Source organism: Astatotilapia calliptera, chromosome 17 (assembly GCF_964374335.1).
Source record: "Astatotilapia calliptera chromosome 17, fAstCal68.1, whole genome shotgun sequence".
Taxonomy (NCBI): Eukaryota; Metazoa; Chordata; class Actinopteri; order Cichliformes; family Cichlidae; genus Astatotilapia; species Astatotilapia calliptera.
Window position 1 is genome coordinate 41,048,372 of NC_137438.1, and position 22,322 is coordinate 41,070,693.

Here is a 22,322-nt window from a genome sequence, read left to right on the forward strand (position 1 = left end):
AGGAAGGCCGGGGACCACGACTTCACTTTTACCATCGTCACTGTCTGTAGCAGCTTCTGGCACCTTTGCTGCAGCTAGAGCAGCTTCAGTTTTGCCTCCTTCATTAAGCGCATTAAGAGTTGCATCCATGCCAGCTCTTTCAACCTCCGAGTCTATTTGGCATCTGCTCTGGTGGGAGCCGATTTTGCTTCTACTGGCTTAGAATGACATCGACTTTGCAGCCTCACCTTTAGAATTGATGCTTGACATGTTTCCAGCTCCCAAGGACCTAGAGTGTATCCGGTCCACTGTGATGCTCTGGACGTTTATTCTTTTCACTCTATTGATCTCACCACTACACTTTTTTAGTTCATTGTTATTTTTGTTAACAGACCACACTAGATGCCCAGTTACAGAAATCTAAAGGCAGTAAAAGGAAAACAGTGGGTGAATGTGAAGAACTAAGCCAAACATGTCTACATATTTCCTGTTAACATCAACAGTATATAGACTGGCTACAGTCAGAGGCAAACACGTTTACCTGTCAACAGCTGCCTGTAGAGCACTAATCCTTGTCTGCATCATCTGAAGGACGCCTGAAAACAACATCATAATTTTAGTCCTTCAGGATATTTTGAACTTGGAGCTACTTTGTTACCAGACTTATTTCAAGCAATGTTAGATCTTTCTTTTGGTAAACTGCAGGAACTGCAAGCATCTGAAAAGCCCATTATGAATGTACTCCTTTAGTACTTCTGCAAATGTTACCCATCCATCCTCTTAATGATCAAAGTTCAGGTTCATTTGAAAAGTATAAGTTTAATATTAAAGCAGATGTGGTTTTACGGTGTAATAACAGTAATTAATTCCTTCCTAAGTACCAGCAGTTCTAAAAATAGCCACCGTTCACAGATGATCAAATGTTGACTGTAGTTGAACTAATCAAAGCATGGCATTTGTTCGGCATAGTGATTCACACGATGAAGCCTAAAACTGCTAAAAATCAATTTGTCTGTAAAAGAAGTTGACAGATCTGAATTTATGAGAGTAGCTTGTGGAAAAGTGGCAATTTACCTTCCAGAGACTCTATCCCAGTAGCCTGAGCAAGTAAGTCTTCATGTCTGGCCACAACCTGGAAAATATAAACATAAATATAAGAAGACTGCACATGTTATGGTAACTGTTTGTGCTTTATATGACATATTAATGTTTGATTTAAGTTGCTTTTAGTCACATTTTATATATTCACATTGTTATTTTCAGAGATGAGCAGTAACGCGTTGTTACTGTAATCCGATTACTTTCTTCAAGTGACGACTAAAGTAAGGGATTACTACTGCAAAAAAAAGGTAATTAGATTACCGTTACTTTCCCGTAAGCACGCTGCGTTACTGCGTTACTAAAACCGTGATTTTTTTGTGAGGGTCTCATGACAGTGACGTAAGCGAGTGCGACAGTTGTGGCAACAGCTGTGTGCAGATCAACAAAGGATAATATATCGAGTGCGGGAGAGAGTGTGAGCGTGCAGCGTTTAAAGCGTGGAAGTACTGACCTTACTTTGAGTTTGATTCCATAAAAAGTGACAAAAACATTAATTAGCATCCGCTGTTCACTGCGTGGGAAGAAAACTTCTTTTTACAGCGAAAAAAACCCCTAAACTTCCAAGCAAGCACCGAGTAGCTACGACGTAATGGGAAACTCACAGAGAAACTCTTCAACTGACCGCTACAACACACCTGGACCAGGGCAAACATCCGCCTGCTATACAGGTGAAAATAGAGCAACAGGACTGCTGAGACTTTGACTTTATTTATTTTCTGCTGTATTTTACTTGCATCTATTTGAAAGACTGAGTGTAAACACAAAAAATATTTTATTTTATGTGCTGGAATGTGCAGAAAATAGGTTTAAATGTTAAACTAATTTCTTCCAGTCAGAGAATGGTGCATATAATTTAATGTTTGCTTGATGCATAAAGTTAAAAGATTAAAACTAATAAAACAAGTTTTAAAAAGAGACTTTTCCATTTGATTACATTTTATATGATGGATTATGCAGAAAAAGTAGAATTGGGCTGAAAGATCTATCGCTTTATCACCTATTCAGGTTGTAAATCATGTTTTTAACCAAGTAACTAATTACTTTTGAAAATAAGTAATCAGTAAAGTAAAGGGACTACTTTTTTGGGGAAGTAATCAGTAATTAGTTACTGATTACTTTTTCAAGTAACTTGACCAACACTGGTTATTTGATTCTAACTTTCAGCACTTCTAAAGTGGCTAAAATTTCAGTAGACTACCTTAGTGTTGGTATTTATTGTTAAAACAATAATAGTAACTTTTTAATGGCTTAAATTTTGTTGTGACGTCCAGCATCTTGCCCAAAAATACTTTGGCAATCATGTTTTGCATTCGTCAACACATCCTACAGGTCAACTCAGGATAGATCCAGCGCTCGTCCTGAGTTGTCACACTGATACAGACATTTAAACTTACACTGGGTTCATCTATTTGGATCTGCTTAGTTTTCTCACAGTAATTTGGGAATGCTGGTTATTACTGAAAGTTTATAAATTAGTGCATTCTGAGGGAAACAGTGGCCCAGGTGAGCTGGATTTGTACCTGGGTGTGTAGCTCCTTGTCCAGCTGACTGATGCCTTGTGCCAGCTTGGCCAGCTGTTCAGCGATTACAGCATGGTGAATGGCCTGAGCGGTGTATGTCTTCACATCAAAGTCCTTTACTAGGAAATCAGCATAACACTCTGCAAACACAGCAGTCAGTTTTCAAGCCATTAACTCTCCCAGTCTCACATATTAGACAGCGAGCACATAATCAGACACGTCACTGTCTAATTATACAATTAGCGACTTGATGGGTACCAAATGTAGTTTCTACTTTTTTTTTGTCACAAATACTAATTTAGCCAAATGAATTGTACAAACAATGCAAACCAGGTTATTGATGTTAATGTCGCTTCTTCACTGGCTAAAGAATTTTTTACAGTCCTGCGAGACTCTCGCAGCTTTTGATAAAATGCCTTCAAACGATCGACGATCGTATTTAAAGTCGATGCACCAATTCTGTCATGATAAAACTCATTTTACCATCCTTCAAAAGTGAATTCGTGGAAGCTTCTCTACCGTCCTCCATCTTGACAGTTCCGTGTGTGACGTAAATGTGACGGAGTCCGGAAGCTACATGAATCTTAAAGGGACACACAACCAAAGAACTCCCCACAAAACGTCTCTATCGCCCCCTGGTGTCTGGCTGCAGTATAGGTCATAAACCCCGTCTCCTTCATGTTAGCGGATGGGATTGAGGTCAGACTAAAACAAAGTTCCCCTCAAATACATTTTTTCCCAAAGAAAAAAAATCTGCCATTATTAGCACTTCTTATCTTGCTGATTTGTGTTCAAGGAGTTTCCTTTCTCATAAGTGTAATTCTAATAATTCTAATAATTCTGAATGGCATTAAATTGGTGCAACGTCACCATAACATCTAAGATGAGCAGTCGTCAGTTAATCTGTGCACATGAGTGATTTTACCCTGATTAAAGAAATAACTGTGAGCCTGAATGTTGATTAAAGTCATGCAGACATTAGATCTGCTGCTCTGACTGAATTGAAGGATGTTGGGACCTGCAGCTGAAGATGAGACACTAAAACAGTTTATATAAGAAACTGAGAAAAGTCGCCAGGCTGCTCAGTCACTAACCAGCATTACAGTTACTGTACAATTATTATTACTGTACTGTACTCTTAGACTGTAATGCACGTGCATGAGGGGAGGGGGGGGGAGCACCTGGCCCTCTCCTGATTGGTGCCCGAAGTGCCCTTTTCTTTATTTTCTATGTGTGCATGTGGACTCCTGCCTGTGCCCCTCAACAATAGCATTTAACTATTAATCACAGTTTTGCTAATCAGAGGGATCTGGCTTCCATCAGTCACATGATGACCATTAGCCAATGATCGTCCTTGACGGCAGAGCGGGCTGGTTACGAGCCGGGAACAAGCTCTCAAAGAGCATGTGCATGTTTTGCCCATTGTTTTGCCCATTGAAGCCAAAACGTCTCTATCGCCCCCTGGTGTCTGGCTGCAGTATAGGTCATAACCCCCCCCCCTCCACGTTAGCAGATGGGACTGGGGTCAGACTAAAATAAATTTATTCTCCTCAGATTTTTTTTTTCAAAGATTCTTTCTTTTGTTTTCAATAGTTCTCATCACGCTGATTTATGTTCAAGGGGTCTCCTTTCCCATAAGTGTGATTCTAATTCCTAGAGTGGTGATGTTAAATTGTTGTGAAACGTCATCATAACAGCTTTGACTGGCAGCTGCAGTCACGGAGAAACTTGCGTATCTCTGTTCGGGAATAGCAGATAGAGCGTAGGCTCTGAGAGGAGTGCCAGCGTTTACGCTACGAAAACACGACCGAGTGTTTTAACCTGACAGCCTGAGGTAGTGAGGCCTCGTGAGGCGTTTCAGCACATTCCCAAAACTGTATCTGTTATATTCTCTCTTATAACTTAACTGGTAAGTAACGACGCCTTCTTTAGTTGTAGTGATTTACTTTAATAACCAGTCTAAGGAAAGGCGCAGGCATATCAATGCGCACATACACCACACTTTGTGTTCTCTACTATGTAACAGAAAGTAGTACCACAAACTATAAACTGATTTTACTAAATACATAACAGTATCGATACTGTGTCGACACAGTGTTGCTGTTTTGCTCCATACTAACACCTGCTGGACCTTAAATATCATTGCAGGCAACTTACTTGAGACTCACAACAGACACTGATTCAATGACCTAGTCATACTTGTTTACACTGTAAGGTATTGTACTTTCCATGGAATCATTTTATATCTTTTACATTTCAAATATTGTGAATGACATTAAGTGAAAATTAAAATGAAAGTATTGTGAATATAATATTACCCATTTAAATGTAATTGACTCAGAGTTTAAGAAAAATAAGTTTATTCAATGTTTTTGCATTCAGTCTATTGTGTTTTTTTGACACCATTTCCCCAGCTTTGGAAAACTCAGAGGCATAAATGAAGCTGGGGTACACAAAAACTGTAAAGCCAGGTGGAAAAGGTTCGGATGTCTTCCTTTTCCCCCAGTATGTTAAAGGATCCTCTGATCTTGGAATGTTTCTCTCCGACACTCTCCACAATACTAAGGGGTTGGCAGTCTTTTATAATAAAATTCAGGACTGCCTGGTCCAGAACAGTCTTCCTAGATGTTTGATTTCAAAATAATAAAACACATTTTAATAAAAATAAAAAAAAAGATGATAAAGCTGTTCAATGTCAGTATAGGCCTACCTGTGTTCATTCTCGGTGTGTTTATCTCCTCATCTTCATGTTTGGCTCTGTAATGCCTTAACACTGAGGAGGTGCTTTTGTTTGTGTAAGAAATGCAGAACAGATGCGACATTTAACCTGCATAAAATAAAATAAATAATTTACACTGCAGGTCACATTGCTGTTTTTTCTATTCTGATAGATCACACTGAAACAAAGACAGACTAACTATTTGCAGTTAAAAGATCAAAATGATCCCCCGCAGCAGAAACATTTCTTTTTCTTTCGGGCTCCATTTTGTTATGGAGAGATGTGTTTTGTTTTTTTTTATCTTTGCGAGAGTAAATTTGTGTTTTTTTGGTGGCGACTCATTCCGTTGGCAGATGCGGATGCAGTACCTTTTAAACACAGTTTGGCGCGTTGGCAATGAGCGATACAGCAGCTGTATCGATCACGTGACTTTTTCTTAAAGCGACGCACGCACCGATACAGGTTTCACTCTGTGAGCTTGATACATGCGTCGGTGGGTACAGGTGATCAACCACTTCTCCAAAGCTTCTGGCCTACAGCTGAATATTAATAAATGCGAAATTCTAGCTCTGCATGAGTGTCCCCTGCAAGCAATAAATAATATACACATCAAAAAAGAGGTGAAGTATCTGTGAAGTATTTGGAATACTTGCTGAGAATGCAGATTTTGACCTGTTGATTAGGACGTTTTTGTTTATGGGAAAAAAATTTATTCACAAATGCAGATACTTTAAAGCTAAACCATGTATAAACAGATGGCTGAATGACTTTAACTTTCCCTGGCGGGTCGCGGAGTATGGGGGTCACTTGCCCCTCCCTTCCTTCCCTCCCCATCTCCAGCTGCCTCCCTCTTCCCGCTCCACCACAACCACCCACACATGCAGGGCCTTGGAGTAGGGGTATGTCACCAGGGTGCAGAGGAGGCTACCCCCCCCCCCCTGTCCCCTTCTGGCTGCCTCTGCCTCAATTTTATCCCACAACTTAGACATTCACATTACTCACACTCTCATTACACATACATATAGGACCTTGGGGGTGGGCACGCTACACGGACTCCAAAGTACCATCAGGGTGTACACCTCACCCCTGGCGTTGTTGCCCACCTCTCAATTTTGAATACACGTAGACATTGAGGGCTAGCAGGAGGGACTATGCGCTTACCTGCTGCTCCTTGGCAGGTAGCTCCATGCCCTCCTGGGTTTTAAATGCACCTTAGAACACACATACATCAACACTACAATGAGTGGGTGGAGGGAGGTTTGGAGTCTTCTCTCACCCCCGTTCTCTGCGGCCTGCTGGAGCGGGGGGGCTAGGAGGAGGAGTTGGCCGTCCGACTGCGGTCTGGAGTGTGGGGCCTCCCTGCTGTTGCGGAGTCGGGGCGGTCTGCCTCTCCCCACCGCAGGGAAAAGGGTAACACCACCTGGGTCTGGGTGCAGTTCCCCCCTCCAGGGGCAAGGGTACCTAGACCCGGTTCGTAGAGTACGCTTGGGGAGTGTGATCGTGTGTACGGCGTCTCTTTATGTCTGTCTCCACGTTGGTTGAGTGTGGAGTAAGTGCATATGAGAGCATGAGGGTGGGAATGGATGTTTGTGTCTGTGTGTGCCTGTATGTCTGTGTCTATATGTCAGGTTGGGTGTCAGGCGCCACCTCTCTGGGGACATCTCAGGCCCTCCAAGGTTTGGAGGCCTATCTCCCCCTACCACCACTTCCCCTGCCAGTGGCGGACTCCCTCAGACATCGGTGCGTTGGTGGTTCTTTGTGTCTGGGGATGGGCATCCAGGTACACACCGGCTCACTCCTTGGCGGCCGCTTGTCGGGGCCTGGAGCCTGGGGCTCGCTCGGGCCACTTCAGAGGTGGGGTGCCCCCGGCCTCTCGGCCTGGGGCTCGGTCACTCAGGCACGGCTGGCTGCCGGCGGAGCTCACGGGCGCGTCACTGCAACTCCCCCTGGTTTCTGCTCCGCGGCTGCTGAGTGAGCCCTCATCTGGGACTCTCCTCAGCTCTTTCTGGGACAGTGGCGCGGCTGCCCCTCTGTTGGTCTTCCTTGGTCTCTTGTGTTCTGGGGGCCTCTGGATGTCTGGAGTTTTGATCTCCTCCATACCTGCTTCATGCCCTGGAGGACGGGGCTGTGGCCCCCCCCCCACCCTCTAGCAGATCATTACATGAAGGAACCTTTTAAAAAAACAAGCGCGTCCATGCTCACAGGTGTACACACGGGTGATCACACCCACAAACTACACCCTTTTTGGCTCTTACCTCAAAGCACACTGTGTTCTGTTGATCTTATGTGCTGCACAATAATGTTTAATATTTAGTATTTACTGTCATATTCCCATATATCATTGTGATGCTGTTTATTCTATTACTCTTGTTCTCTTCTGCTTGTTTTCTTTTTTCTTTCTCAGCAGGTGATCCAGGTGATCGATAGATGCATTTTTTTTCTCTGCCCGTTCTGTTGGTTTTTGTTTTTTTGCCCTTCTCCCCCGTCCCTCTTCTCAGCTGTTTCTCTTTCCCTCTTTCTTTCTCCCCTTCTTTCCCCCAGTCAAGTCTGTCCCATATTCAGCAAGTGAAAATAAAATAAACAATAAAAGGTGAATCAAATGGACCATTACGGCAAGGCTGGGATGGTCAGTTTGGTAAAGTAAATCCATTGGGCATCTTTCTTTGCCTTTAGACAATAATTCTGATGCAAAAGAGCCAAACGGGACAGGCAAGAGAAAAAAAAAAAAAAAAAAAAAAAAAAAATCAGCTTTATTTCAATTTTGAGGGATAAAATTTATATTTGAGTTTGATGGTTCTGTTGTCTTTGTGATTACAGGAGCTGCCTTCAGATTCAGACCTCAGCAACACCCAGTGACAGCAGACAGATCATCCAACATCAGAATCAGAATCAGAATCAGAAAGGGGTTTATTGCCAAATGTTGAGCAGGTTTACAACATTAGGAAATTGCTGCGGTGCTTCAGTGCAAACATAGTGTCATAAATAGCACTTAAATAGACATGAAAAAACATGTTCACATGTTAACTGCAAAATGAACCGATGACAACAGTACAAAGGTCAAAGTACCACACGTGCTGTAGTGAAAGCTGCAGCTGTTTTTGTCATGGTCCTGGGTCGTGTGACCCGGTGTTTTGTGTTTAGTCTATTTTGATGTTTATTGATTGTTTAGGTTCATTAAGGTAGTCCAGCCATTTGTATATATCACCCTTGCATTACGTCTCCCTTGCCCTTCGTGTGTTTATGTCTGTGCGTCTTGTACTGTCAAGTTCATGCTGTCAGTATTGTCACCTCCCCCTGTACTACATCTCCCCGGTTCATGTCTCATGTTTCCTGTTTTACTTTGAAGGCCTGCATTCACTGTCAGTGTATTCAGTTTCACTCCTCCTGTCCTGTCGTTAAGTTCATGTGTGTCAGCTGCGTTCCCATGTGTGGCCACTTCCCCTGATCATCCCTCATGTGTATTTAGTCTCTGTGTTTCTTACAGTCTGTGTCGCGTCGTCTGTGTTCCCACCCCCCGTGTTTCCATGCCCGGTCTGTTGTATTCTAAGTCATAGCCTTACCTTAGTTCATTCCCAGTTTAGGTTTCTGTTTAGTTATTGCTTTTGTGCTGCCCTTATTCTTGTTTGTTTCTCTTGTGTTACCAGCCACAATAAAAGGCTCGCCTTCTGTTAAAGCTCACTCCCGTCTGCTCACTTGTGTACGCACCTGGGTCCATTACACGCATTCTCCACTCGGTTCGTCACAGCGGACCGTGACAGTTTTATTGATAAAGTTCCATCCATCCATCTTCATCTGCTTTATCCGAGGCCGGGTCGTGGGGGCAGCAGCCTAAGCAGAGAAGCCCAGACCTCCCTCTCCCCAGCCACCTCCTCCAGCTTATCCGGGGGAACACCAAGGCGTTCCCAGGCCAGCCGAGAGATATAATCTCTCCAGCGTGTCCTGGGTCTGCCCCGGGGCCTCCTCCCGGTGGGACATGCCTGGAACACCTCATCCAGGAGGCACCCAGGGGGCATCCTGCTCAGATGCCCGAACCACCTCAGCTGGCTCCTTTCGATGTGGAGGAGCAGCGGCTCTACTCTGAGCCCCTCCTGGATGGCCGAACTTCTCACCCTATCTCTAAGGGAGAGGCCAGCCACCCTTCGGAGGAAGCCCATTTCCGCCGCTTGTATCCGTGATCTCGTTCTTTCGGTCACTACTTGATGGTATCGTAAAACCATTAAAATATATATTCAACTTGTCGTTTCAAAAAGGAGTTTTTCCACAAAAAATGAAAGTTGCTAAAGTTATTCCCATTTACAAAACCGGTGAAAGACATAATTTTACAAACTATAGACCAGTGTCAATACTCTCCCAGTTCTCTAAGATACTGGAAAAACTCTTCATAAAAAGATTTGACAGTTTTGTGGAAAAATATGAATTAATGACAGATAGTCAGTATGGGTTCAGAAACAACAGATCAACAGCTTTGGCACTGATAGATTTAATGGAAAAGATAACGGAATGTATGGATAATAAGAGGTATGCGCTCGGAGTTTTCTTAGATCTAAAGAAGGCGTTTGATACTGTTAATCATGAAATTCTATTAAAAAAACTGGAAAAGTACGGGTTTAGGGGAGTGGTTTTGGAATGGTTAAAAAGCTATGTAGGGAATAGGCAACAATATGTACAAATAAATGAATATAAATCTAATTTGATGGATATAGCTTGTGGAGTACCTCAAGGTTCAGTACTGGGTCCAAAAATGTTTATTATGTACTTAAATGATATCTGCAGAGTATCGGAGATTTTAAAGTTTGTAATATTTGCAGATGACACAAATATACTGTGTGCAGGTGGGGAATTGCCACAGGTTTTGGAAATGATCACACAGGAATTAACGATATTAAAGAAGTGGTTTGATATAAATAAATTATCATTGAATCTCGATAAAACCAAATTTATGTTGTTTGGAAACCAAAAGAAAAACATCGAAGTAGAAATATGTGTTGACAATGTATATTTAGAGAGAGTAAATGAAATAAAATTTCTTGGGGTGATCATTGACCACAAGCTCTGTTGGAAGCCACACATTACTTATGTTCGGGGGAAATTGGCACGGGGCATTGCCGTCCTGGGGAAAGCAAAGCATATGTTGGATCAGAAAGCACTGCACATTTTATACTGTGCTTTACTACTGCCATATATGAGCTACTGTGTAGAGGTCTGGGGAAACACATACAAAAGTAACACACAAACAATAACTATAATACAGAAAAGGGCCATTAGATTAATAAATAATGTAGGGTACAGGGACCATACAAATGCACTCTTTGTCAAAATGCAAGCTATTAAATTCCAAGACTTGGTGAAGCTTAAAACAGCGCAAATAATGTATAAAGTAAGAAATAAATTGCTTCCCAAAGAAATCTGTAAATTGTTCATAGAAAGAGAAGGTGGGTATAACTTAAGAGGGAAATGGAATTTAAAAATACAAAGTGCTAGAACAACTTTAAGAACTATGTCTATCTCAATTGCAGGAGTTAAATTATGGAACAGTCTAACAGAAGAAATAAAAGACAGTCAAAACATAAAACAGTTTAAAGTAAAATATAAAAACCTAATTTTAAATAAGTATAAGAATGAAGAAAACGGGGTTAACCCAGGACGGTAATGTTGCTGGTAATGGTGTTGCAGTTCTTTTTTGGTTGTTTTTTTGTTTTGTTTTGGTTTGTTGTTTTTCCATAACTTGTGTATCTGCAAATATACACATTCTGTATTTTTCATATGAAAGAAACTATACTGTGGTGGGGCTTGCTAATTTCTTGTTTTTGATTTATGTATGTTATGTTTTGTTTTACTTCATATGTTTATATGTTTCATATGTTGTTTGTTTAATTTAAGACAAAAAAAAATTAAATGAATGAGAGGTAAAACTTGAGGGGGTAGGGACAAATAAGTAAATACTTCAGCCTACTCCTTTTCAAACAAATAATGGAATGATATTTTGTAATGATTGTGAAGGCACATGTTTGAAATGTTTGAAATAAAAATGAACTGAACTGAACTGAACTACCCACAGCTCGTGACCATAGGTGAGGGTAGGGACGTAGATCGACCGGTAAATTGAGAGCTTCGCTTTTACACTCAGCTCCCTCTTCACCACAACGGACCGGTGCAGCGTCCGCATTACTGCAGCCCCAATCCGTCTACTGAGAATATTTCATGTTTTTTTCTTAGACATTTAAAAGAAGAACAACTCCAAACACCATTTAATAAAAGATATATTTTATTTTCTTGGTGCAACCCAGTCACTGCACTAGTCACTTCACTTTCATCTCATTGGCATTCCACAATAAAATTCACTCGAGAGAATCAATAAAACCACAACGATCAGCGAAACACCATTCCTCAGAGGTTATGTTGCACATGAACCCACAAGTTGGAGCTCCACACAGGAGCCGACACATTAGCTTATTCTACTTGCTGAAGACTTGTGACATCAGGCTGTTTATTCTAGCTTCTGCCATAAGTGGAGATCAGATAAATATGATTTAGGTAATCTAGAGAGGAAGCAGCTGTTACCAGAATAATGACATTTTAAGAGAGCTTTACACATATATTCATTTAAATATCCCAGCAGAGTGGGATCCAAATGAATCTGTCCTTATTTCCCATTGGGTTATACAAATATAAACTTCACTTACTTTGCAGATCTTTAAATAACCTTCTTTAGTTAATATAGTTACTGATTTAATCATGAGGCCCAAGAATGGAGCTCAAGTATGATAGCGGTGTGCGTTGCTTATCTTAGCTGAAAAAACATTATAGACAGAGGCAATCTGATGTCTGTAATGAACTCATTTAAATTTTTATTCACCATCTGATGTTTGCTCATTTTCAATTAGAGTTTGGAAATTTTATTTTCTAAAAATGTAAAGTTAAAAGTCTGAGGACAGACAATGCTGCAAACAAGACAGCGTAACACTGCCTGTGTGATTTTTGATGATGGACACAATGTATCAGAGAATACAATCATGTCATTGTTACACTTATACCACTGAACAATGTACAAGGAACCAGTCAAGCCAAAACTTCCTTCTGCTGCAGAGAAGTTCAGAGTTAGCAGTCTGTAACAGCAGAAATGGGACTACTTTTGTGTCCCGTGGATACAATATCAGAGCATCAAGACACTGTTTCAGCAAAGAGCTCCTCTGCTGAATTTCAGAGTTGCTCAGAGTTAAATGTGCCTGATTGATTCCAACTCCAAAGCCACATTGTACTACCACTCATTTTAAAATAATAAGTAATCAATAAAAACTTTGCTGAGACGCTTCATTTTGAATTGATAAAGAACAACAATCCAAATGACAGCACGTTCCAAGAGTTTGTGTGAGTTGGTTTGCTGTGATACTGACGGAGATGGAAATCATTGCTGGCTGGGATTTGGAATTTTCAGAAGCTGGAAGTTACCAACATCATAAATGTTTGGCTCTGAGGCTTACCAACAGTTAGGTTACACTTGGTCTTGATTTGAGATTTGTCTTCAATATTAATTCATGCAAAAGCATAAAAATAATCGATACACCTCCGTTTATGGGCATTGATTCACAAAAATGTCTTTGTGTGAAGTGTAGGTGTCTTATGTCAGGTTGGGACATGGTTTGTTTGCATGAAACAGTGGGCTCTGATGTTCTTCGTGTCCATGAGCTGAAAGAACCCCAAAGCAAACAGGTGACTTCTGAACCTACATCATTTTATTATTCATACCTTAGGGTCAGGAAAATACCTGCCCACTCGTTCCCTTCATTAAATCTGCACACTTTTATTGCATTAATGTAAATATGTGAATCATTTTCAAAGGCAGAGCACAGAGCTCAGGAAGATCTCTGATTAAGTGCCTTAAAGAAAATGAAATGCAAATGTTGAAAACAGATATGCATGTTGAAGAAAAGCTGATGCAGGCTGGTAATGCACAGAGCTCTTACCAGCTTCTCTTTGTATCCTTCAGGAAAGGCTTTGGGCCTGTAGTTGGGGGCCAGTCTCTTTGAAGGCCCGAGAGGTTCACCCTACTTCTTTTCTCTCCTACCCATCGTCGTAACAGACTAAGTTTATTCAACAGTCTTAATGGGTGGTGTTTGGGCTCCAGAGCAAGTGTTTGTCCCACTGTGTCGTGTCACTGGCACCAGTCTACACAGCCCCTGTCAGTCTCCTCTCCAGTCGGTCCAGCTTGGCAAGGTTTTCCTTCAGAAGTTTGGAACCTGGACTGAGAAGGAGGGCGCGTTGGTAGTACATCCTGGCAGCTGCATAATCTCCCTAAACAAACACACACATATTACAAATCTGATTTCACATTAGACCTGCCTGCTGCCGCTGAGCTCTGCCATTAGGTTGAGGTCATTTTGAGTTGGGTTTAAATCTGCCTGACCTGGATCAAAATCACAGCACAACACGACACTGTTTTTGCTAGCAGCTTATGTGTAGTTCAGCTTCACAGCTGTTGCACATGTTTCCATGACCTTTTTGAGACAGAAGGGGGTGAGTGATCACCATGAATGGGCGTGCGGTTTGGGCTCAAACTGGTGGATGGGTCCAACAAGGCCCATTTCCCAAGGACAGCTGTTGGTTTCTGTCAGCCTCTAACATGGTTTCTGTAGTGGAAGACTTGGGCAGTACGAGCCAGCAGACATCTTGGGCAACCACCCCAGTAGTGATTTAGAGAGTGAGGTAGAGTGGACAGAACTTTATATAGCACAAACATCACAGTACATGCTGATGCTCGCAGATGTCGGACACATGTAAAGTTTGTCAGGAGTGTTCAGTTGTATTGTCAGATTTTAAATGTGTCTTTTCTACCTTGATGTGCTGAATTCCTCCCATGTTCATCCAGGCCTGTGATTGGTCTGGTTTGAGCTCAACAGCGAGCTTGTAACTCTGGTGATAGAGAAGAGGACTCAGTTATCTCTGGGGGCAAATCTCAGGTAAACACATATTATTTTGTTATAATGCAACCAAGTACAAACCTTGCAGCTTTGTACCTGGTTGCTTCAGTTGCTTTCTGAAAATTACTCAAAGGCTCACTGGTAAATTTACCAACTGATAACAGCAGCTACAACACTGGGTTTTCCATTCACAACATTTTCAACAGCAGAAGTGGGACCGGACTCAATATGTCTTGATGCATGCTCAATCATCCAGGTGAGTAAATCCCAAACGGTCGACTCTGTTCATCTAGACCATCCAGATGAACAGAATCGACCAGACTTAATAGTTAGTTGGTCAGCTGGTGTAGGTTGCAGTTACACCTAAGCCACATAACCCACAGCAACACATGCTAAAGGTTCACTACTGGGTTCAGATCTGGAGAGTTGGGCTCCTGAACTTCTCTGAACTCAATTTGTAAGATCTGACCATTCAAAAAAGACACAAATTTTGATGGAGCGCTGTAATCAAATCTCTGCCATTGGTTTCAATAACTTATTGAGTCCAGTTTGACTCCATGACATTATCTGGCTAGAAGAGACCTTTAGAGATGGTCATGAAGGGATCCATATGGTCAGAAACAACACTCATCAGTCAGGAAGACAAACATGTTTTAACTATAATTTGTGACATATCACATGATATGCCAACCTTTATACCATTTTATAAAGTGTTGTTGTATTTAGGTGATTATGTTTCAGCTCGGCAGCATCCTGGAGATCCTGTGACTTCAATTCAATTCAATTCAATTTATTTATACAGATCACAACAACAGTAGCCTCAAAGCGCTTTATATTGTACAGTAGATCGTACAATAATAGATTCAGAGAAAAGCCCAACAATCATATGACCCCCTATGAGCAAGCACTTTGGCGACAGTGGGAAGGAAAAACTCCCTTTTAACAGGAAGAAACCTCCAGCAGAACCAGGCTCAGGGAGGGGCGGCCATCTGCTGTGATTGATTGGGGAGAGAGAAGTAAGACAGGATAAAGACCTGCTGTGGAAGAGAGACAGAGATTAATAACAGATATGATTCAATGCAGAGAGGTCTGTTAACACATAGTGAGTGAGAAAGGTGACTGGAAAGGAAAAACTCAATGCATCATGGGAATCCCCGGCAGCCTACGTCTATTGCAGCATAACTAAGGGAGGATTCAGGGTCACCTGGTCCAGCCCTAACTATATGCTTTAGCAAAAAGGAAAGTTTGAAGCCTAATCTTGAAAGTAGAGATAGTGTCTGTCTCCTGAATCCAAACTGGAAGCTGGTTCCACAGAAGAGGGGCCTGAAAACTGAAGGCTCTGCCTCCCATTCTACTTTTAAATACTCTAGGAACAACAAGTAGGCCTGCAGAGCGAGAGCGAAGTGCTCTAATAGGGTGATATGGTACTACAAGGTCATTAAGATAAGATGGGGCCTTCAGTTTTAGAATACAACAGGCAGTAAGAGATTAAAATTATAATATTATAAACCAGTGCGTTTGATTGAAAGTGTAAAATTCAAACTGCTTCTCAGGCTGTTAGCCTCACATTGGCTTCTTTAGACACTGTGCTGATGCTGTGAAATAAAACATCCCACGTGCACAGACATGGCCTTCTTTGAAGCTTCAGTGACCTCAGATGACCCCCACCCCTGTTTCTTCCAGTCTCTTTTTCAGTCCATCAGCGTTTCTGGCAGAATCATCAGTCTCTTGCAGTTCTGTTTGCTTTCTCTCCTCTCAAGCCTCCTCAGAAAGTCATTTCAAGTTTCCTGTATCCTCCACAAATTTCCTTTGCAGATTGCATCTCAACCATCGGTCTCGGATGACTTCTTGTGAGTGTGCCAGCAATTCTGAATGGGTGGAACTTCCACAGTGGGAGGAAGGCCAGCAGGCAGGGACAAGCCTGCCTGACTTTAATCACATTAATGACCTGATTCCTTTCAGTTCACTTTCTGCTGAATTTCCAGAGATTGCTCAACTTTACAAAAACAAGAACAAAAAAACGAAACCTCGATGTATACCCGAGTTCAACGCTATGTTCACTCCAAAGAAGACTCCATCTTTCTCTGTGTCATCTCTGTTGATGTGTGGCATGTGCAATAAATATATGATGCCAAGAGAGATCAGAGGAAAGACACAGGAGAGCCTGATGAATCTGCACTTAATAACTGAGGAAATTAAGCAAAAATAACAGCAAAAAAAACCTCTTGAATGACTTTGGGCGGACCGTGCATCGTACCGTGCACCTTTGTTGTGAGAGCAGTTACAAATGCTATGCACATTGTAGAGAATGAAGTTTAAGCACACAGCACAGCATATTTTGGACATAGGTTTTACATCATTCCCTACTGATAAAGATTTCCACCATTGCAATTAAATTTAAAACTACACTGATAATTAATAGATAAACAATAACAATTAAGTCACAGAAAAGTTGCTGTTTTTTCATTATCCACTCAGAAATGTCTATTTTTCACAGTGGATCCACAGCATGGGGAGAAAAGGACATTTTCTGAGCAGGATTTTTTCTGTCATTTTACACATTTATTTATTTAGGCTGGAAGATCAAAGTGCACCCGGTGGAAGTGCGGTGCAGGGGCTTTGTTGCCAGTACAACAGCAAAGCTGCTTAGAGAGAATGGGATCAGAGGAGAGGCGCAACGGCAGGCTATAAGAGAACTAGCTGACACTGCTGAGAGGACCAGTCACTGGCTATGGTTAAAAAGGGCTGACATCACTTGGGCAGCTAAGGCAGTCAGCTAACCGCGAGAGAAAAGAAAATACTCTGCTCTTCTCCCCTCTGCTCTTCTTCCCTTTTTGGGAGGCAGTGGGGAGGTAGAGCGTACAGCCCGATCCGGCGGGGAGGTGTAGGAAGCCAGATCGGGCGCCCCACTTCCGGCTCTCCGCTCTGCTCTCTCCTATCTTGCTAAAATAGCAGTTTAGCCAGAGGTTAGGTTATGCTTTGTGCTGTTAGCTGCTTATTAAAAAGCACTAGTTACCATCTAGTACTGTTAGTGAATAAACCTCCTCTGTCAGAAACCTCTAAAAGCTCCCTTTTTCCTTTTACATCTCACCCTTGGTCAATATGGAACGCCAGGACTGCCATAATGAATTAATTAAATACACCATTAAATAATTAATTAAATGTGGCAATAATGAATTAAAATCGGAAATAATTAATTACGTAAATATTTACGACACATGTAATTGATTAATTATTGACACATTTAATTAATTATTGACATATTTATTTAATTAATGACATAATTAATTATTAACATATTTAATTAATTAATAACACATTTAAATAATTATTGACAGTTTTAATTCATTATTTAATGATTTATTTATTTAATTCATTTTGGCACTTTTGTCCCCTTCATCTCTCCCCTTGAAATAATTTTATCTGTCAGCCTCACCCATCAAACTAAGTGGGCGGGGTTAACGCTGCCATGCAGCTTCTCTAACATTTGATTGGTTGCCGTGCAAAATAAGTCAAGACAGGTCGATCCTAGATAATCGATTGCTTGTGTAGACTTGGGGCAGCCAGGTATCCCAGAATGCATTTCAAATCACAGGCAGCAATGGTGGTGGTGTAGTTTTAAAATACCCCGTTTTTCTGTCACCAACTACACTTTTAACAGTGTTTTAGCCACGAATGTCGCGCCGTAATCTTCACACGTCTGGTCAGGTTGTCAACATAGAGCACGTTTGCAAAAGTGCTCAGATGTTTTCAGAGATGTCACTCGCTCTGCTAACAGTCAGCTGACAGAGTGCACCGAGCTCTGCTAACAGTCAGCTGACAGAGTGCACCGAGCTCACAGCCCCGGTGTTCCAGCTTAACTGTTTGTTTGTTTTTTTAAGTTTTTTATAGTTTGTTTTTTTTTTTTTTTGTTTGTTTTGTTTTGTTTTTTTTTTGGGGGGGGGGGGGGGGGGGGGTACGTTAACCGGTTTGTTTATTCCACTCTCCGTGTTCCACATGTTGCATTCGCAGATTCTCATTTTCACCGAACGATCGTCTCTTTCCGCCTGGTCTTGTGTCTCTGTGCTTCTGTAACATAAAGAACGAGCTGACATTTTTCTCACGACACCAGCGATCAGCTCAACAGGCCCTAAGTTTACCTGCATGCATCCTCCTCCTCATCTGTCAGCTGTTTAACACCTGCTGCTAATTCAAGAAACACGCCCACGTTACCTGGTGATAGTCACAGTTTAACTGGGCAGCCGGCGCTCGATATAAAGCAATGTCAGCGCATTTTTCTGCACAAGATAAGTAAATATAGTGTTTTCCCCGAGCGCAGAGCTGCTGGAGCTTGTTTCCCAACAGAGCACTTTATAGGCGAACAGCTTCATCAGCGGCTGATGTCCGATCACTGGCACAGCTTTGAAACCTCACCTGAGTTTTAGCTCTCAGTGGTTAAACGCTGGACTTAATTCACTCAGGTTTTGTCTGTCGGGTCACGTTTACTTCGCTGTTTTATTTACAACTGAGCAAATCGGTTTGGCTGAGGTTAAAGTTACGTTTCAGAACTGCACAGTTTTACAGACGTTTAATGGTTCACATGTGTTAGACTGAACCATTCGCTTTTCTTTATCTGGTGTGTTTTGGATTTAACAGTGAATTTTGAGAGTAAACTGACTTATAAAATGTTTTAAAGAAAGAGAAGAGAAGGCGCATTTCCACCGAGAGGAGCAGAGTTTGCAACAGCGTGTTCATCATGCAGACTGCAACCTGGACAGAAATATTATATCATCTGTTTTTTAATAGTTATTCAACTGTATTCTAAGCACCAGCTGTCTGTTAGAATTTTTAGAGTTTACTTAACTAAAATAAATGAGGTTAACATATAATTTGTGTGATTTTTTTTCTCCTTTTTTTTTTGGTGTTTCGGTCATGTTATGTTTACCTGTCAAAGGCTTGTTAGAAACTATGAAACACATGGTGCAGACTTCTGGATGTTAGACGAAAACTAATACTGCTCATGAATGAGACTAAAGGCAGGAAGGTGTCCTTTAAAACTAAACATGTTAATAGGACCTCCCTGTTTATATCATAGTTTATGATATAGCACGTGTATTTCAGTAATAGCCTACTGATTTCAGTGTAGTGGTGAACAGTCACACAGCTCACGTGGGCGTTATCTGTGATACTCCTTAACTATAATTTATCCAAGTTAACTTCAGTTAACCATTCAGACGGTTCTTTTGCAATGACAAGCATAAACACTCATGTTGCTGGTAGGTTTCCGCTGTGCCAGCTGTTTACATTACAGCTGCTTATGCAGTAACCATGGTAACCACGGACTCTGAGCGGCTGGATCGACGGAGGTCAGACAACAATTTTACATGTATGATCTTAAACCAGGACACAGCCACTATACGTGTTGGCCTCATATCAAATGTGAACGCAGACTGAGTCTATGTTTGACGTTTGTTTATATCTAATATCTCTCAAACATTTAAACAACAGCGAGTCTGCAGCTGAGGGAATACAAACTCAAACTGTCCGAACAGGTTTGTTAATTTTGTGATTTATTAAATGTGTAACTGTTATTCTAATCTGCTGCTGAGTCTCTTACGCTGATGAAAATGCAGAAAACACAGATCACACCTGTTCAACCAATCACTTTCATTCCACTTTGATCTGCGACAAACTGACGGTTCATCTCTGTTACAGTGTTGCGTTAGACTGCTATATTTTTGTGTTCTTTATGCTGTAGATTTTCACGTCTCTGGAATAGTTGGCAGTAATACGGATGATTTCCTGTAAAATCATATAGATATGAGCCGTGACATATTCGTAGATGACAGTTAGATAGTCAGCTGGGAAACTCTGTGTTAACTCATGGAGCTGAGGATATCGTGGATATGCTGACCTCGCTCCGTGGTGTACAGGGCCGTTTACCCTCATGATTAATATTCACAATAAAAATATTAGCCGAACATCATGAAGTCTGTATGTGTTTCATAGTGTCGAACAACCTTTGTACAGTTAAAGCCAGCAGTTACTACATGACGGAAACACCAACGTTATTTCTTTTATGCGTTTATACACAGGTCACGTTGATTACTGAACAAAAACCCAAAGATCAGCTGTTAATTGAATTTATTTGCTCTCTCTCCTCCTTAAACATGTTTTTAATGTTAGTTATAATTCAGAATTGGCGACTGAAACACGTAGGACACATAAGAACATCAGGAAACAAAACTCCGATAAATATAACCTCAGTAAAAAAAGTCAGTGTCAGCGGGGGTTATTACAGCTGTGTACCAGGCCTGCGCTTTGCCAGTGGCAATAACAGCTCGATTGCTTGCGAGGCGAGCGGGTCTATCCCACGCTTTGCCGTCAGACTGGGCAGACATCTCCGAAATCATTGAAGCACTTTTGCAAAGAGGCTGTATCTTGACAAACCGACCAGACACATGAAGATTAAACCACTACATTCTCAGCTAAAAAAATATTAAAACGGTATTTGGTGACACACAAACAGGGTTTTTCAAAGTTCAGTTCTGTTAGCTGCCACATGCCGGTTGTTGTGTGCTAAAACCAATGGCCACCAGGCCAAAGCAATGGTTTTGACTCGATCAGCGTTAACCCCGCCCCCTGAGTTTGATGGGTGAGGCTGACAGATAAAATGGGTGAGACCTGGTGAGACCAGAAGGAGTCAACTGTGCCAAAATGAATTAATTAAATACACCATTAAATAATTATTTAAATGTGGCAATAATTAATTAAAATGTAAAATAAATAAATAATTAATTAAATGTGTAAATAATTAATTAATTACATGTGTCGTAAATATTTATGTAATTAATTATTTCCAATTTTAATTAATTATTGCCACATTTAATTAATTATTTAATGGTGTATTTAATTAATTCATTATGGCAGTCCTGGCGTTCCATAGGGTCAACACATATTCATATGATGTTGTTACCAGGCCTCTGGAGAACTCAAAGACATGCTGATGAGGTCATTTAGCCATTTGAATCAGCTGTGTTGGACCAAGGACACATCTAAAACCTGCAGGACACCGGCCCTCGATTCGCCACCCCTGCTGTAGTGGGAGGAAAAACACTCTACAAGACAACTTGATTTCGCTTTGATTTGTGAGTCTAAAAAACAGTTTTGCTGATCAAATTTAGTGATTTGTTGTAAATATCTTGAGAAGATTAGCCCAGACCAGAAAAATACTTTGTTTAAAAGTAAAAGTAAAAGTGACTGAGTTAGCATTAAGCACAGTTGCAGACCATGTAATTTTGTACCTGGCATCGTTTCTTACATTCAGGGTTCATACACCTTTTTCGGGGTCAAATTCAAGCACTTTTTAAGGACTTCCAGCTTTTCCAGCCCCCCCCCCCACCAAAAAAAAGAATGCATGTTTCAATTCGCATCACCTCAGTAAGACCATATGAAAAGATAGTTATTTGTGGTGAATGAAATACAGTTACACTTTCCAGCACTTTTAAGCACCACATCTTGAATTCAAGCACTTTTCAAAACCTTGAAAAGACAACATTAAAATTCAAGCATTTTCAAGGATTTCAAACACCCATACGAACCCTGTACATTACTGTTTGCATCACAGAATCAAACACAGACAGAGAGTCATCATTAGCAGCTACAGAAAATCCATGTTGCTTACAGGAAGAAAAAGAGAGAAAAATATGAGAGGGGAAAGATGATAAGTCTGTGTGTGACAGAGAGTGCAGATTGTAGTACCTCAAAGGCTCGGTCCAGCTGGTTCATCTCTCTGAGCTGGTTCCCTTTGGAAAAATATAGCTCTGCTCTCACTGTCAGGTCACTGGGATTCTGCTGCAGGGCCTTGTCCAAAGCCTCCAGAGCCTGGAACACACACACACACACACACACACACACACACACACACACACACACACACTGCAGGTGAACAGACCTGTCGAACTCTACATGCTAGTCTGACTGTATGTGTGTGTAGGCTCTCAGTCAAATGTGGCAGTCTAAGGAGCTTGGAAAGAAAAACATCTGGACATCTTCAAGTTTCTTGAAGATGTTTGATGCAAGATGTTAGTGGGGATTAAAGTGCTC

General features: G+C 41.3%; 2 protein-coding genes and 1 long non-coding RNA gene across 6 annotated transcripts in view; 1 reads left to right on the plus strand and 2 right to left on the minus strand.

Moving 5' to 3' along the window:
- Positions 1 to 3,178, minus strand: part of cog5 (component of oligomeric golgi complex 5) — a 74,561-nt gene extending 71,383 nt beyond the window's left edge. Inside the window, exons 1-4 of the mRNA XM_026148263.2 lie at positions 3,084 to 3,178; positions 2,601 to 2,740; positions 1,054 to 1,111; positions 521 to 575 (exon numbers count right to left, since the gene is read on the minus strand). Of these exons, the coding sequence (XP_026004048.2) occupies positions 521 to 575; positions 1,054 to 1,111; positions 2,601 to 2,740; positions 3,084 to 3,129 (299 nt within the window). The 5' untranslated portion in view covers positions 3,130 to 3,178. The remainder of the gene's footprint in view (positions 1 to 520; positions 576 to 1,053; positions 1,112 to 2,600; positions 2,741 to 3,083) is intronic.
- A 601-nt stretch (positions 3,179 to 3,779) lies between these two features.
- On the plus strand, positions 3,780 to 11,362 carry LOC145421332 (uncharacterized). The gene is made up of 2 exons (XR_013902669.1): positions 3,780 to 4,509; positions 8,137 to 11,362. It is a non-coding gene; the product is annotated as an uncharacterized LOC145421332 (long non-coding RNA).
- Positions 11,363 to 11,566: 204 nt separating this feature from the next.
- The window catches only part of tmtc1 (transmembrane O-mannosyltransferase targeting cadherins 1), a 94,778-nt gene continuing 84,022 nt past the window's right edge, over positions 11,567 to 22,322 (minus strand). For all 4 annotated transcript variants that reach the window (XM_026146480.2, XM_080291532.1, XM_080291531.1 and 1 more), the window contains 3 exons: positions 21,978 to 22,100; positions 14,152 to 14,229; positions 11,567 to 13,611 (listed from right to left, as the gene is read on the minus strand). In XM_026146480.2, coding sequence (XP_026002265.2) covers positions 13,486 to 13,611; positions 14,152 to 14,229; positions 21,978 to 22,100 — 327 coding nt within the window. In that variant the 3' untranslated portion in view covers positions 11,567 to 13,485. The remainder of the gene's footprint in view (positions 13,612 to 14,151; positions 14,230 to 21,977; positions 22,101 to 22,322) is intronic.